Source organism: Raphanus sativus, chromosome 6 (assembly GCF_000801105.2).
Source record: "Raphanus sativus cultivar WK10039 chromosome 6, ASM80110v3, whole genome shotgun sequence".
NCBI lineage: Eukaryota > Viridiplantae > Streptophyta > Magnoliopsida > Brassicales > Brassicaceae > Raphanus > Raphanus sativus.
Window position 1 is genome coordinate 12,543,230 of NC_079516.1, and position 14,460 is coordinate 12,557,689.

The following is a 14,460-nucleotide window of genomic DNA, read 5'->3' on the forward strand; positions in this document are numbered from 1 at the left end:
ACAAATACACAACTAACTATATGTTATGGTCTCTTATGATCTATTACACAAATAAATGTTGTGTTTACCATCGTGCGTCCCACCTATTTCAATACAACTACTTTCTAAGTTTATCTTCTGTAATGCAAGTTGTATTTTTTACCTGTAGACAAGGGCCATTTGGACAACTGTTTCAATCATCATCATCATTATGACATTATCAGACCAGCAATAACCAATTCATATATAGAAGAAAAAAAAAACACAGCTAGGTATATGTTATGCATATCAAATGATCTACTACACAAATCAAGCTTGTGTGTATCTTACACCGTAAGTGACAAAACGTTTTATAATTCCAAGAAGCTTAGAGTTGGCTTTCGTACTGATGTTTACACTTTTCCTAACAAAACGTTTTCTCTCAGAGAAGCATTTGGTCTGGGAAGTTCAAAAGTTATACATAACGACCTTACATAGATGGAAACCTAAGGTACTCAAAGAAGCAACGACATCTTGGAAACTGTCAACATGAAGACACATATAAGCACCTGGTATTGTTAACATGAAGCTAAACATAAGAAAGAGTACTACTTGCGTTCTATGTCTTGATGTATTTGCTTTTACATGCGTTTCGGAGGAACGTATTGTACACGCTCTTCTTGGCATATGTGCTGTGCAGCAAAACCACAAAGACAAAGTTAGAGATAAGAGTGTTATAAGTTGAAGAGTCTAATTTCAAAACCATGAAGTGATAATATATATATATGTGTATACCTGCATTTCCTCTGTGAGTGGCTCGGAGACAGCGAGAGTGTAGCAACCAGGAGCAAACTTCCCTGTCAAATTTTAGCAAATATTCACAACAATTAGAGCACAAGAAATAAAAAAGTATAAGAAGCTACTAAAGTCTCTTGAAAATCTTCAGATCTGAGTCACATTTATTCTAGGAAGAGGGAATCAGATAGCTCCAGTGTGTCATCTTTTATTGTAAGATTTTATGGTCACTGATCTATCAGAGGATAATGTGGAAACAGCACAAACACTTATGATGGAAAGAAGAAACTAGAACGTTTGCTGAGCTCAGAAAAAGGAAAGTAGGATAGTTAAAGAGAGAGAGAGAGTGATTGACATACCGATTCTTAACCACCTAGCCGCCCAGCTTCTACTTGGATCCATCACAGATATTATGCTACCAAAAAAGAAAAAAATCTTAACATCAGCAGAGCTACAGATATTATACATCAACTTACAAAATACAGACATTAGTACATAACCCACTAGTTCCAAACACAACTCCTAAAAAGCAATAAGCTTGTGAAAATTCACCACCACTATTAAAAAAAAAATCAATGATCAAACAAAGAATGCAAGAAGAAGTGTCACTCCATACATTCATAAAAGGAATTGAATTTCATACTAAAGCAGTATTATTACTCCAAAGTTAAGAACTTTCCGACAAAGTTAAGTATTATTACTCCAAAGTTAAGAACTTTCCGACAAAGTTTTTAACTTTGTCGGAAACCCTAAGAAGAATGCAAAAAAACATACCCATTGAAATTAGGAGTAGTGACTTCGACGATACGCTCGTGATCCTCTTCCATCTTGAAGAACGGACAATTCTCGCACCCTGCGTCCCTGAACTGTTTTAACAAACAAACAAACAAGCTTAAGAAGAGAAAGAGAGGGAGATTAAACACACAAACAAACCCTAATAAGAAGAAAGAGTGAAAGAGAGACCTGGTCATAGGTCTTGACGAGTCGGCAGCGAAGACAAGCCCTAAGCTCATGGCCGAAGCTAGTCGGAATCTGTGCTGGTGCGCTTCCCATTACTACTTTCTCAATCAATCAATCAATCAACCTATTCGCTCAATTCCTCTTTACCAAATCCGACTCTCTGTTTTAGGAAGACGGTGGCTTTATTTAAGGCCTTTTTAACCTTAATTGGGCCGTAAGTGGGCTTATTTAGATCCTTCTTAACAAGTAATTCGTTTAGAATATCTGTTTGGAAGACAAATCAGTTACATAGCGCCAAGAAGAAACAGAATCTCATCAACGTCGTCCTCTGTTACGTAGTAGAACCATTCTCCTCTCTTCTCTTCTCTCTCGTTCTACTGCACATTTGGGTTTCTCCTATTCTTTCTGAGCTTTTGTGTTTCCGTTTCTTCTTCGCGATCAATCTCTGCTGGGTTTTGCTTCTTCTTCCGTAAGTTCATTCGCTCCTCTGTTTCTTCTACTGTTTCGCAACTTCTTTAGTTACTATAGATGATTCTTCTTCATGATTACGTCTTGTTCGTCTTCTTCTTTTCGTAATGAGTTTCCTTGGCGATTGCTGTTTTTTTTTTTTTTTGGCGATTGCTGTTACTTCCGATTACTCTGTATGTTGAGATTATTTGCTTCAATATTGGCCATTCATGTATCTTGATCTACCGCGTCAAGGGTTCTACTGATTCTCGTTTGATTGATCATCCACCTGTGAAAAGTTTTGATCTTTCGCATCTCAACGCTACTAGCCTACTTCGCTATCACCATTCTCGAGTGTTTAAGAGATGCTCTGTTTCAGTATGCTCTGCATTTCCTTGAAAGACTCGTTTGCTTTCGATCGTACTCGTCAAGGTTTCTACTGATTGTCGTTTGAATGATCACTCACCTGTGAAAAGTTTTGATATTTCATCTCTTCGCTATCAGAACTCTCGAGTTTGATCATGTTACAAGAGATACTCTGTTTCAATGTGCTCTGCATTTCCTCCAAGATTGTTTCAGATTGATTGCTTCTCTATTCATGATAATTGAAACTCTGCTGGTGTTGTCTCTCTATGTATATCGTATGCTTGGTTGCTTCATGAAACCTCAAGATTTTGATTCTATTGCTTTCTGCAGGATGGATAAAGATCCACCTTCAGGAAGAGACCTAAAGGATTGTACTTTAAGTCCCAACGGTCTCGTCAAAGCATCTGAGTTCATCAGGCTAATCATCGACGCACTCACCTCCCTTGGATTCAACGCCATCGCTACCGATCTAGAGAACCAGTCTCGCATTCCTCTCCACAGTCCTGCAACCAAGCAGTTTCTCGAGCTAGTAAAGAACCGAGAATGGGACAAAAGCATCGACGCACTGAAGCAGCTTCAACTCCCTGACGAAACCCCCGTGAGGTTACTCCTACTAGAGCAAAAGTACCTCGAGTTTCTCAAGAACCAAAACGTCCCTGAAGCTCTCAAGACCATACGGAAGAGATACAACCCTCGGTCTTGAAACACGTCTCCTTCACAAGCTCGCATTCAAAATGCTCAAGCCGGATGATTCTGTTGAAGAAGAAGATAAGGAGATTGTGATGAAGAAGAAACTTCAAGAGCTTCTTCCTCTTGGAGTTATAGTCCCAGAGAGGAGGTTGGAGTGTCTCTTAGAGAATGACCTTCATCGTCAGAAGATGAACTGTGATTTCCATAACGTTCCAGATAGTGAATTCTCCCTATTCTCTTATCATCACTGTCATGATCAGAAAATCCCTTCACAGACTCTCCAGGTAGAATGAATGATGATGAATTTATCTGACTCTATATAACCTTTGATGATTAGCCACTAAGTTTTTTTTTTGTTTGTTTAAGGTATTGAGTGAACATACAGATGAAGTCTGGTTTTTGAGATTCTCACATGATGGCAAATGCTTAGCTTCTTCTTCTAAAGATAAAACAGCTATTCTCTGGGAGGTATGTAGCTATCAAGTAACTTAAATAATTTGTATATAAAGCTGTTACAAAAAAAACGTATATTACTATAGAATAATTATACTAAAATTAACATCGTATAAGTCAAGCATTTTTCAATTTATCAAATAGATGTTACTTCAATAACAAGGAAACATGTGATTCCAATACAAATTATTAGTTACTTACAAATTTATTAATTTCAGTCCGAAAAATAAAAATTATTAATATCTGGTGATTCACTTAGATATGCTTTTTGTTCAGATGGATGCAGATGGGAAGTTTACTCAGAAGCATAAACTTGTGGGACACGAAAAGCCAGTTGTAGCGGTTTTATGGAGTCCTGATGATCAGCAAGTGATTACATGTGGAGAAAACGAAGTCATCAAGCGCTGGGATGCTGGTTCAGGACAATGTGTTCAAACCTATGTAAGAGTTGGTCTTGGTTCCGTGTCTTGCGGTTGGTTTCATGACGGTTCAGGTATCATCGGTGCAATGTCAGACAGAAGGATCTACCTGTGGAGTTTAGATGGAGCCGAGATAGAGCACGAGCAAGAACAACGTGCGCAAAAGATGTCTGATGTAGCCATGACGAGTGATGGGAAGCGGATAGTAAGCGTGGGGAAGAAGCAGCATGAGATCTCGTTGTTCAGTAGAGAGACCAGAGCTGAGAGAGTGATTCAACTAGATGAGAAAGAGATGATTACATCGTTCTCGCTTTCTAGAGACAGTAGGCTTCTTCTAATAGATCTCGCTTCACAGAAGATCCAGCTCTGGTGCATTGCAGGCGAACTACCGTTTAGGGTTGAGAAGTTCGACGGACACAAGCGTAGTAGGTTCGTTATCAGGTCTTGCTTTGGTGGGTATGATGAAAATTTCATCGCTAGTGGGAGTGAGGATTCTCAGGTATTTATATTAGGATCTTTCTTGACTTGACTTGACTCTCAAGAAACGTTTGTGATGTTTGTTGTTGTTGTTTGCAGGTATACATATGGCACATAGTGAAAGGGTTGAGACCTTGTCGTGTGTTGGGAGGACATTCAGGAGTTGTGAACTGTGTGAGCTGGAACCCTGGTGATATTCATATGCTGGCTTCAGGGAGTGATGATAGAACCATCCGGATTTGGGGACTTGCCAAGAAGTAGGAAGTTGTGATTTCAATGGTGTGACTTTACTGCACATTTTGATTTCATTTTGAAATTCATCCATGTATATTGTTTGCATTCTTTTGACTACAATAGAGAGATAAGAACTAAAGTTTGAATACTATTAGTGAGAAAAATATGCATTTTGGGATGTTTTTGTTGTAACGTTTGATGCTTCACTTCTCATTTTGTTTTATGTTTTTTTTTTAAGTACTATTGGTCGGTCTCCTACTTAATATGAAAGAATTATAGGTCTTGACGAGTCGGAATCTGGCCTGGTGCGCTTCCCATTTTACTTTCTTTGTTTCCCGTTTCGGATTTATTTAAGGCCATTTTAACAATACTTGGGCCGTAAGTGGGCTTTATTTAGAGCCCTTCTTAATTCGGTTAAAATAATCTGTTTTGGAAGACAAAACGGTTACACGGCGCCAAAACGAAAATATATAAAGGAAACAAAATCTCATCAACGTCTTCTTCCTCCTCTCGTCTTCCTCAAGTAGAACCAGTCTATTCTCTTTTTTTTTTCTTCTCGTTATACTGCACATCAGGGTCTCTCCTATTCTATATACTCCGCGATCAATCTCTACTGGGTTTTGCTTCTTCTTCTTCCGTAAGATCAATCGCTCCTCTGTTTCTTGTACTGTTTCGCAGCTTCTTTCGTTAATGTAATCTTGATCTCATCATCGCATAGAATAAGACTCGTTTTCTTTTGATAGAAACGCGTCAAGTGATCCACTGATTTTCGTTTGAATGATCGATCACTTACCTGTGTAAAGTTTTTATCTTTCATGTACAAGAGATGCTCTGTTTCACTCTGCTTTCAGATGCTCTGTTTCGTCTCCCTATGTACATATCGTATGCTAGTGATTTTGATTCGATGGCTGTCTCTGTAGGATGGACGATGCTATGGGGGATCAAGAACCACCTTCACGAGACCTAAAGGATGACACTTTATCCCCCAACGGTCTCGTCAAAACGTCTGAGTTCATTAGGCTAATCATCGACGCACTTAACTCCCTTGGATTCAACGCCATCGCTACCGATTTGGAGAAACAATCTGGCGTTCCTCTGCTCAGTCCTGAAACCAAGCAGTTTCTTGAACTAGTAAAGAACCGAGAATGGGACAAAAGCATTGACGCGCTCAAGGAGCTTCAACTGGGAGACGAAGAAAAGGAAAAGGCTGTGAGGTTACTGCTACTAGAGGAAAAGGTCTTTGAGCTGATGTTCAATGGACAAAACGATGATGCGGAGAAGACAGTAAGGGACGAGATGCTGCCTCTTGGTGCTAAAAGAAGTTGCTTGATTAGGATATGGAGAAGACTTATTAAGCCAGGTTCCGTTAAAGATACCGAGGTTGTGAAGAAACTGAAGGAACTGCTTCCTGTTGGAGTTTTAGTCCCGGAGAGGAGGTTGGAGTGTCTTTTGGAGAATGAGCTTGTTCGTCAGCGGATGAACTGTGATATGCATAGCGTTCCAGATACTGATTTGTCCTTGTTCTCTTGTCATCACTGTGATGAACAGAATATCCCTTCAGAGACTCTCCAGGTAAACAAGAGTATGCTAATATTATTACATGTGATCTATTGATGATGTTGTTGTGTTCATATCTAGATGATATAGTTTTTTAAGCTTTCTATATGTGTGTGGTTCAGATATTGAGTGAACATACAGATGAAGTCTGGTTCTTGGCGTTCTCAAATGATGGCAAATACTTGGCTTCTTCTTCCAAGGATAAAACAGCTATTCTCTGGGAGGTATGTAGCTATCAAATAATTTGAATAATTTGTATTTAACTATAACTAGAATAATTGTTACTATGAGTCATGCCTTTTCTTTCAATTTATCAAATAGATGTTACTTCAAATAACAAGGAAAATTAGTCAATATATAATATTTATTACCTAGAAACATACACTATGATTCCAATAAAAATTATTACCTAGTTATGGGTTACATACAAATTACCAAATAAAAATTATTAATATTTTACTGATTCACTTAGATATGCTTGTTTTGTTCAGATGGATGCAGATGGGAAGTTTACTCAGAGGCATAAACTTGTGGGACACGAAAAGCCAGTTGTAGCAGTCTTATGGAGTATTGATGATCAGCAAGTGATCACATGTGGAGAAAACGAAGTCATCAAGCGCTGGGATGCTGGTTCAGGACAATGCATTGGTTCTTATGGAAGAGTTGGTGTTGGTTCCGTTTCTTGCGGTTGGCTTCATGACGGTTCAGGTATCATTGGCGCGATGTCAGACAGAAGGATCTACCTGTGGAGCTTAGATGGGACTGAGATGGAGCACGAGCAAGAGCAGCGTGCGCAAAATCTTTCTGATGTGGCCATGACGAGTGATGGGAAGTGGATAGTAAGCGTGGGGAAGGAGCAGCACGAGATCTCGTTGTTTAGTAGAGAGACCAGAGCCGAGAGAGTGATTCAACTGGATGAGAAAGAGATGATTGCATCGTTCTCGCTTTCTAGAGACGATAAGCTTCTTCTAGTAGATCTTACTTCACAGGCGATTCAACTCTGGTGCCTTGTAGGCGAACAACCGTTTAATGTTGGCGAGTTCGATGGACACAAGCGTAGTAGGTTCGTTATCAGGTCTTGCTTTGGTGGGTATGATGAATATTTCATCGCTAGTGGGAGTGAAGATTCTCAGGTATTTATGTTAGGATCTTTCTTGACTTGACTCTCAAGAAACATTGTGTGATGGTGTGTGTCTATGTTGTTGTTTGCAGGTATACATATGGCACATAGTGAAAGGGTCGAGACCTTGTCGTGTGTTGCGAGGACATTCAGGAGCTGTGAACTGTGTGAGTTGGAACCCTACTGATGTTCATATGCTGGCTTCAGGGAGTGACGATAGAACCATCCGGATTTGGGGACTTGCCAAGAACTAGGAAGAGTAGTGTTTCAATGGTGTGACTTTACTGAAATTGATTCCTTCATCATGTACATATGGATAATAGTGGTTATGTTGTTTGCATTCTTTTGAGTACAACAGAGAGATAAAGAACTAAAGTTTGAATAATAATAGTGAGAAAAAATGAATTTTTGGGATATTTTTGCTCTGATGTTTGATAGCTTCACTTCTCATTTTTTGTTTTCTTAATTAAGTGTATTTGCTTGATGACATCATGTCTTGTTCATCTTGATTAACAAAACAAGAAACATTGTAATTATTGTTACTACGCGAAATGGGAAAGGAAGAACACAAGAACAACATCATTTTATTATTATTACTCGAAACTGGAAAGGAAGAACACAAGAACAACATTTCAATTTTTTTAATGGAAAAGAAAAGAGAACAAGTAATTAGCAAAGACGAGTACAGAAGCAACGGCGGCGGAAGCCACGACAACGGCCACCGGAAAAGCCTTCTCCACGGCAGATGTTGGCACAGTTGTGGTTGGACAAACACGTGCGCCTGAAGTGATGGCTCCTTGACTGGCACATCCTTCCCTCTATCCCAACAATCTCCTCTATAATATTACACATAAATTAATTAATACACATTAAAAATGCAACATACAAGTTTATAGATAGATAAGGTTATGTAACAGGCACTTCGCATAGTTATTTAAAGCAACTTTAGTGTTATTATATTCAAGGATGTTAATCATTAGAAACTTTCAAACGCTTTTGAAAACATCTTGATTTGGTTTGAGCTTAACTAGCAATGGTTTGAAACTCATGTATGGGCAAAGCCGGTTTTGGGCAAACCGAGATGAAACATTCACATACGACATCAATGTGATTAATATGTATATATCATTCGGCCCTTGATTAAGAAGAGAATATGTGTATTCATCATTCATTTAAGGACCGGCCCTGTGTATAAGCGAAGTGTATGGTTCATATGTATAAACTGGCTTTAAGTGTATATAGAAAGAAAGAAAATGAATGAATGCAAGATTAATCTTACGAGATGAGAAGAGACGAGAAACAAGAAGAAGGCAGCGAAAACTTTGTTCACCATTGTATATATGAAATGCTAGAAACGTGTAAGTGATGAGTTGGGCAAAACCTAAGTCTCAGTGACTCCAATATATAGAGAAAGAGTTTCATATTAGGGTTGTGTTTTTTTTTACAGTGTAGTTAAATGTTTTTTTTTAATCAATGACCATCGAGCATCCCAGTGTTCTAGCATTGGTTTTATTATTTTACTAGGTGATTTTCCCGTGCTCATGCACGGACATAAATATTTATAAAATAAATATACTATAATAATTGATTACTATATACTTTAATTTTAAATGAATTTATAATTTTCATACATAATTTATATTAATAATTTTACATTACTTTAATTAGACATATAATTTTAGATATTTTATATCTAGTCAATTTTTTACAGTCGATCTAGTTAACATTTAGGTATATTGAATTGCATTTATTTCTCTGAATTCAACTATAATATTTTATTTTAAATATATTAAAATTTTGATTAATTTCTTATTTGCATTTATGTTGGTTGATGTCTTCTTTAGTTTTAATATAATCTATTATCTTAGATATAAGGTCGATTAGTCGAACCATTCATATTGTGAGTATATTGAGTTACATATATCCTTTCAAATTCAAATTGAAATATAATTATTCTTGTTTTTATGGTATACATGGTCGGGCTAATAAAATTAAGTATCCATGCTCCGCTTAGCAAAAATCCAATTGATAATTAATATAATATTATATATATATAATTAAATTAAATCAAATTAATTTTATTTATCGTTTAAATGTGCATGTATGATCATAATATTTATAAAATTTTATGTTCATTTTAAATATATATATATATATATATATATATATATATTAGAAAATAAAACGATGATCAATAGGAAGTTACGTAAGTAACTGATATAGTTTTGGAAGCTCAAGAACACATATCAATATTTACAATAATTAAAATATTTTCTAAATAATTTTATATCTTAGATTTATTGAAAGTTAAACTAAAATTTATTTTAAATAAGAATTTCCAATAATACTAATTTATACACTATTTTTTAGTCAATTAAACATATATCAGTTTATGTTACTTAATTATTTTATGTAATCATTAATATAAGAAATTAGATAAATATATCAAAATATTTCTGTTACTTTGAAAAAATATATTTTGTATTATTTAAAATTATGTTTTAAAATAAATAATATTTCTTTTTCTAATAACAAGATTATCTTTCTGAAACTTGTTTTTATGAAATCACATTATATACAAATATATATTTTTCATCTAAGAAACAAAGATATAAAGTAAGAATTTTATTACTTCAAAGTATATTTTATGTTATTTTAAAATATTTTAAAATAGAATATTACTATCTTGTGAAATTTCCTTTTTAATGAAATCATATTATATATATATTTTTCATTTTTAAATTTGATTTTTAAAATTTATAAATGTTTTCTTTTTAATATATATGTTATATGGAGAATTTTAAAAAGGAAACTAAATAAATAATAATAATAATATTTAAATGTAATTAATTCATTAAGGGTATCAATGTAATCAACCATCGTAAGAGTTAACGTGAACGCGACACATAGGAAACTGACTTCTCAAATAATATTATAGAGATTGGTTCAGTGCTATGAACAATGGTATGTGGACAAACAATGGATTGGCATTGCAAAAATCGAAAGAGGGTAAGATGTTCAATGTATAAAATGTTGAGATAAAAGATAGACGAGGGACAATGGTCGGCACATTACAATAAGACAATCTCCAAAGTATTTTCCTATTTTTACTTTTAAAATAGAGAAACTTTATAATATAGATGTGTTTTGTTCTAATGTATTTCTCTAAAATAAATTTTCAAATGTAGAGTAAAATATAGAGAAATGCTATTATAAAAATAAAAATAGAGAAGAGTTGGAGATGTTCTAAATGACTAGCAGCAGTAATAGTTTAATTAGTCCCTAATTAATAAGAAATTAGTTTCCTTACTGGGAAGTGGTGAGGAGGCCAGTCACGTGCAGACTCAGGCACCAGTGGTTTGTCTCCACATGAAAACGCACAGTTTACCACACACACACACACACCAAATGTTGATACTCACGTGACTAACAAGTACTTTATCTGTATATAAAAAATGAAAAAAATTCACACATAATTTAAAAATTACATTCTCTGTTAATTTTTTTGGTTTTTACTAATACATTTTCATCATTTATATTTTTACGTTTTAATTTATTTTTAATTGAAAATAAAAACATCATACATACAGTAAAACATCAATTTTTTCAAATACAAAATCTAAAAAGTTAATCATTCAAATATAGAGAGAGTATATATGGAATGTATGGTTTAAGCTAAGAAGAGATTGAATGTATAAAGGCCCATAACATGTGGAATATACATTCAAGAAAACTGAATAGTTTTTTTTTTTACATTCAGCTTCATTACACACAAACAGGACAGGAACAGCACACTACTGTAAATAGCATAACCTCATGCTTCAACAAAGTGAAACCAAGACACCTTTTAATCTCATGGCGCTATAATCTCGTCTAGACACACAGCAACACACAAAAGACACGTTTTCTGTAGTTTAACCAAAACCTAAAAGGAGCAAGAGTAAAAAAAAAAAAAGAATACATATACTTATAGATGTGACATAGCTTTTGGGAGTGTTTCATTCACTGAAGTCCACACTTCCACTGCGTGAGCTGCTACCACTGTGCACAGAAAGACCTCTCATATGACCTGGCAAACCCGAGGCACCACCATCAACCTTCTTCTCCTTGAAAAACTTCTGCCTCTCGACGTGTTTTGCAGGTGGCGGTGGAATCACAACAGGCGAGGAGGAGGAGGAGGAGGACTGCGAATGGCCATCACTACTGCGTGGTGACTCCTCTGATGGTAAAGGACGAATGAGTGGACGGTTTAGCCTCTCGTTATGTATCGCTGATCCAAGCAAGACTTGTGGAGGAGGTGGTGATGCCTCTTCTTCTTCATCATCTTCAGGCATTGCTCTAGCTTTCCCTTTTCTCAATCTGCAAAGCAACACATTCACACATTGAATAAACCATTTTTAAGATTCCAAGAATAAATGTAATGTAAAGTGACAAACCTTCTGAATAACTGTTCAGGCTCCTCTTCTATTTCATCCTCATCTTCAATGGAGATAGAGCTGCTTGGTTTCTTGTGACCATTTGAAGTAGAATGATAACCGTTAGTTGTAGTAGACGACCTGCCTGGCACCGTGATTCCACCAGAGAGTAAATCTTCATGTCTATTAAGAATCCTCTGAAGCTGCTCATTCAATTCTATTGCTTGAGACACTGCTCTTTCATCCCTGCCATCAACAAAGCCAAAATCTACTTGAGGAAAGAAAAGAAAATGATTTTAACATGAACATCTAATCCAAGAGAGGATGGAGACTTGCCTTGATGTCATGACGAGGTGCATTACACGCTCTTTCTGAAACGCGCATTGTTCAACAAGATCAAGAGTAAACTCATCTTTTGCTCCCTAATGGGTCAAAAGCAGATCAAAATGGAGTTATCAGTGTTCTAAAAATCGGTCTAAGCGCCCATATAGTCAATCTCCTATAAAACGTCTAATTTGCAGCCTAGTGATTTCTTGAACATTAATTAGGTTATAATATTTATATACCTCAGGATTTTGAGAATCAACTGCGTCAAGCACTTCCTTCAAAACTTCTAACGCAGCACTAGCCTTTTGTAAAATGCTACAAGGAAAAAGAGAGATATACAACAGATTAAGCTCTAGCATTTAAGGTAACTAACTGACATGTGGATAAGAAGGAAGGAAGATACCTAGAAGGAGAGGAGGTAGTAGTTTGAGATTCTCTTTCTCGCTGCTGAGTAGGAGGAGGAGCAGTCCTCTCTTTTCTAGCGGATGCAAGCTGTTCATTAAGCGTACTTCTAGGAACCGCTTGTGCGGTGACCACAACTGGTGGTGTGGAGTTAGACCTCTGAGGAAACTTTACTCCTGCTTGCTGGATGTAAAAAAAAGAAAAGCTTAGTCTTATGATAAGATTCAGGGAGAACTAGAATGTTTACAAAACTCACCACTAAATCATAGTATGCTGTGTAATACTGAGGGTATCTTCCTGAAGAGCCACCAAGAGAGGTTTGAGTTGCATCAAGAAGGAGAAATATCCTCTCTCTTACAGGAAAATCCGTCTAAAAGAGAGTGTTCGAAAAAACAACCAACTAAAATTAACAAGGCTCAAATTAAGTAACATAGAGAAACAGTAGATGAAGTAACATACTTTTTTCTTTACAATCTTCACAAGTGTAGGGAGAACACCAGTGTCTATAACCAGCTTATGAATATTCTCTCCAATATTGTTCATCAACATCTCCAGCAACTGCAAGAAACAAATGAATAAATAATAGATCCTCAGGTGCAAATAAAAAAGAAGATAGATTTTAGACAAGGAGATTGCTTACCTGGACAGCATATAATTGAGTGTTTGGGTTCTTGCTCCCTAACCGTTTTTTGATTGCCTTGATAACATCTTTTGCTTGCCTGTTTTAACATAAAACAAACAGTTATATTTTACAATTAGAAGATGTTTGTTAGGGCTCTTCCTCATCATACCTTTCATCTCGAGCAGCTAGCTCACAGATCTCAATGTTTTTGGTCCAATCCAGTTCAGAAAGCTTTTCACTCGTTGCAGAACTAACAAGCTCCGCAGCCATTTCAGAGATCACTCAATCTGAGAATCAGAAACATATATGTCTTATTAGATCAAAAAGTGACCATGTTAGAATCAAGTACGAGATGCATATAATGGAATAAAAAAAGATAATGAAAACAATAAGGAGATACAGAAAGTTATCATTTTTATATAACTCTCTTCCTCCTCCTCCGGTACAATAAAGTTATCATCTTTCCCCAATTTTTAAGTGTCTCTCCGCATCAAAGAGATCACACCAAGTCAGCAACACATACCCTAAACCCCAAAACCCTCAAAATCTAGGAAACAGACACAAGGGCTGATCACGAAGAAGACATAATAAGACAAAAAAAAAATAAGATTGATCACGCTGTCAGGTGGAGACAAGTCAGACACTAGAATAGATCTCAAACAAACAATCGAAGTAACTTCACTTGGATAACGATAAGAGTGAAGAAAAAACTTTACTTTCGATAAGAAGAAAGAGGTGATAAACCCTAGTCACCTTGAGCATTTCCACAGAGACGTAAGAAGAAGAAAGACGAAGCCTTTTTTTTTCTTTTGAGCCTCTTCTTTTTTAGAATTAAATCAGAAATATTTAATTCCTTAATTAAATCCTTAAAGACAGACAGTAATCTGTTGTACTAATGGTTTCTTTTTAAAATTAGGTGATTATTTTAAAATTTAAAAATAAAAAATCAAAGCAGCAACAGAGCACAGCCACGAGGGAATTGTCTGAAAGTGAAAGAGAGAAAAGGCTTTTTCTCCGTCCCGGTGAAGTCTCGTTGACACGGGGAAGAGCATGATTATTGCAAAGTACTTAGCAAAAGTCCTTAATACATATATATGTATATCCCCTATATATTAATCCTGGAACATTGCAACATTGTTTGGTAGCCACGTATCATCATGAAAATTATTCTGAGGATTGTTAGAGAAATAAGTTGGTCCATCTACACATATATTATAG

The 14,460-nt window shown here is 36.0% G+C and overlaps 5 protein-coding genes across 8 annotated transcripts; 2 read left to right on the forward strand and 3 right to left on the reverse strand.

Moving 5' to 3' along the window:
• Window positions 1-317: 317 nt before the first annotated feature.
• LOC108806320 (transcription elongation factor SPT4 homolog 2) lies at window positions 318-1,880 on the reverse strand. Of its 2 annotated transcripts, XM_018578402.2 has the most exons (6): window positions 1,717-1,880; window positions 1,528-1,619; window positions 1,113-1,168; window positions 754-815; window positions 571-650; window positions 318-499 (listed from the first exon to the last, which is right to left on the reverse strand). In XM_018578402.2, exons 1-5 carry the CDS (start codon window positions 1,804-1,806, stop codon window positions 600-602), a joined length of 351 nt encoding a protein of 116 aa, XP_018433904.1. In that variant the 5' UTR covers window positions 1,807-1,880; the 3' UTR covers window positions 318-499; window positions 571-599. The 2 variants fall into 2 exon arrangements, with proteins under 2 accessions (XP_018433904.1, XP_018433902.1); XM_018578400.2 differs by having other exon boundaries at window positions 318-650.
• A 110-nt stretch (window positions 1,881-1,990) lies between these two features.
• On the forward strand, window positions 1,991-4,969 carry LOC108806319 (WD repeat-containing protein 26 homolog). Its single transcript, XM_018578399.2, is given in 6 exon segments — window positions 1,991-2,182; window positions 2,857-3,210; window positions 3,212-3,500; window positions 3,583-3,684; window positions 3,946-4,587; window positions 4,665-4,969. Coding segments are annotated over 5 exon segments (1,548 nt in total). The 5' UTR covers window positions 1,991-2,182; window position 2,857; the 3' UTR covers window positions 4,827-4,969.
• Window positions 4,970-5,446: 477 nt separating this feature from the next.
• On the forward strand, window positions 5,447-7,730 carry LOC108806322 (WD repeat-containing protein 26 homolog). Its single transcript, XM_056987948.1, has 5 exons — window positions 5,447-5,491; window positions 5,720-6,371; window positions 6,479-6,580; window positions 6,848-7,489; window positions 7,569-7,730. Coding segments are annotated over exons 1-5 (1,560 nt in total). The 5' UTR covers window positions 5,447-5,489.
• A 361-nt stretch (window positions 7,731-8,091) lies between these two features.
• Window positions 8,092-8,349, reverse strand: LOC108810974 (defensin-like protein 6). The gene has a single exon (XM_056988261.1). It carries the CDS (start codon window positions 8,326-8,328, stop codon window positions 8,146-8,148), a length of 183 nt encoding a protein of 60 aa, XP_056844241.1. The 5' UTR covers window positions 8,329-8,349; the 3' UTR covers window positions 8,092-8,145.
• A 2,826-nt stretch (window positions 8,350-11,175) lies between these two features.
• On the reverse strand, window positions 11,176-14,116 carry LOC108813584 (TOM1-like protein 5). Of its 3 annotated transcripts, none has more exons than XM_018586174.2 (10): window positions 13,959-14,116; window positions 13,412-13,529; window positions 13,261-13,339; window positions 13,080-13,178; window positions 12,877-12,990; window positions 12,622-12,803; window positions 12,458-12,533; window positions 12,228-12,313; window positions 11,913-12,137; window positions 11,176-11,835 (listed from the first exon to the last, which is right to left on the reverse strand). In XM_018586174.2, the coding sequence occupies exons 2-10, from the start codon at window positions 13,510-13,512 to the stop codon at window positions 11,475-11,477; spliced, it is 1,323 nt and encodes a 440-aa protein (XP_018441676.1). In that variant the 5' UTR covers window positions 13,513-13,529; window positions 13,959-14,116; the 3' UTR covers window positions 11,176-11,474. The 3 variants fall into 3 exon arrangements, with proteins under 3 accessions (XP_018441676.1, XP_018441677.1, XP_018441678.1); XM_018586175.2 differs by having other exon boundaries at window positions 13,996-14,104; XM_018586176.2 differs by lacking the exon at window positions 13,959-14,116 and adding an exon at window positions 13,860-13,924.
• Window positions 14,117-14,460: the final 344 nt, after the last annotated feature.

Excerpts from the sequence above, each read along its gene's own strand:
- LOC108806320 (XM_018578402.2), bottom strand. The coding sequence starts at position 1,806 with ATGGGAAGCGCACCAGCACAGATTCCGACTAGCTTCGGCCATGAGCTT. Across the intron at positions 1,620-1,716 it reads TCGTCAAGACCTATGACCAG|TTCAGGGACGCAGGGTGCGA; the intron begins GTCTCTCTTTCA and ends TTGTTAAAACAG. Across the intron at positions 816-1,112 it reads GGCTAGGTGGTTAAGAATCG|GGAAGTTTGCTCCTGGTTGC; the intron begins GTATGTCAATCA and ends AAAATTTGACAG.
- LOC108806322 (XM_056987948.1), top strand. Across the intron at positions 6,581-6,847 it reads AAACAGCTATTCTCTGGGAG|ATGGATGCAGATGGGAAGTT; the intron begins GTATGTAGCTAT and ends TGTTTTGTTCAG. Across the intron at positions 7,490-7,568 it reads GTGGGAGTGAAGATTCTCAG|GTATACATATGGCACATAGT; the intron begins GTATTTATGTTA and ends TGTTGTTTGCAG.
- LOC108810974 (XM_056988261.1), bottom strand. The coding sequence starts at position 8,328 with ATGTGTAATATTATAGAGGAGATTGTTGGGATAGAGGGAAGGATGTGC.
- LOC108813584 (XM_018586174.2), bottom strand. The coding sequence starts at position 13,512 with ATGGCTGCGGAGCTTGTTAGTTCTGCAACGAGTGAAAAGCTTTCTGAA. Across the intron at positions 12,991-13,079 it reads TGAAGATTGTAAAGAAAAAA|ACGGATTTTCCTGTAAGAGA; the intron begins GTATGTTACTTC and ends ACTCTCTTTTAG. Across the intron at positions 12,138-12,227 it reads CACCTCGTCATGACATCAAG|GGATGAAAGAGCAGTGTCTC; the intron begins GCAAGTCTCCAT and ends TGTTGATGGCAG.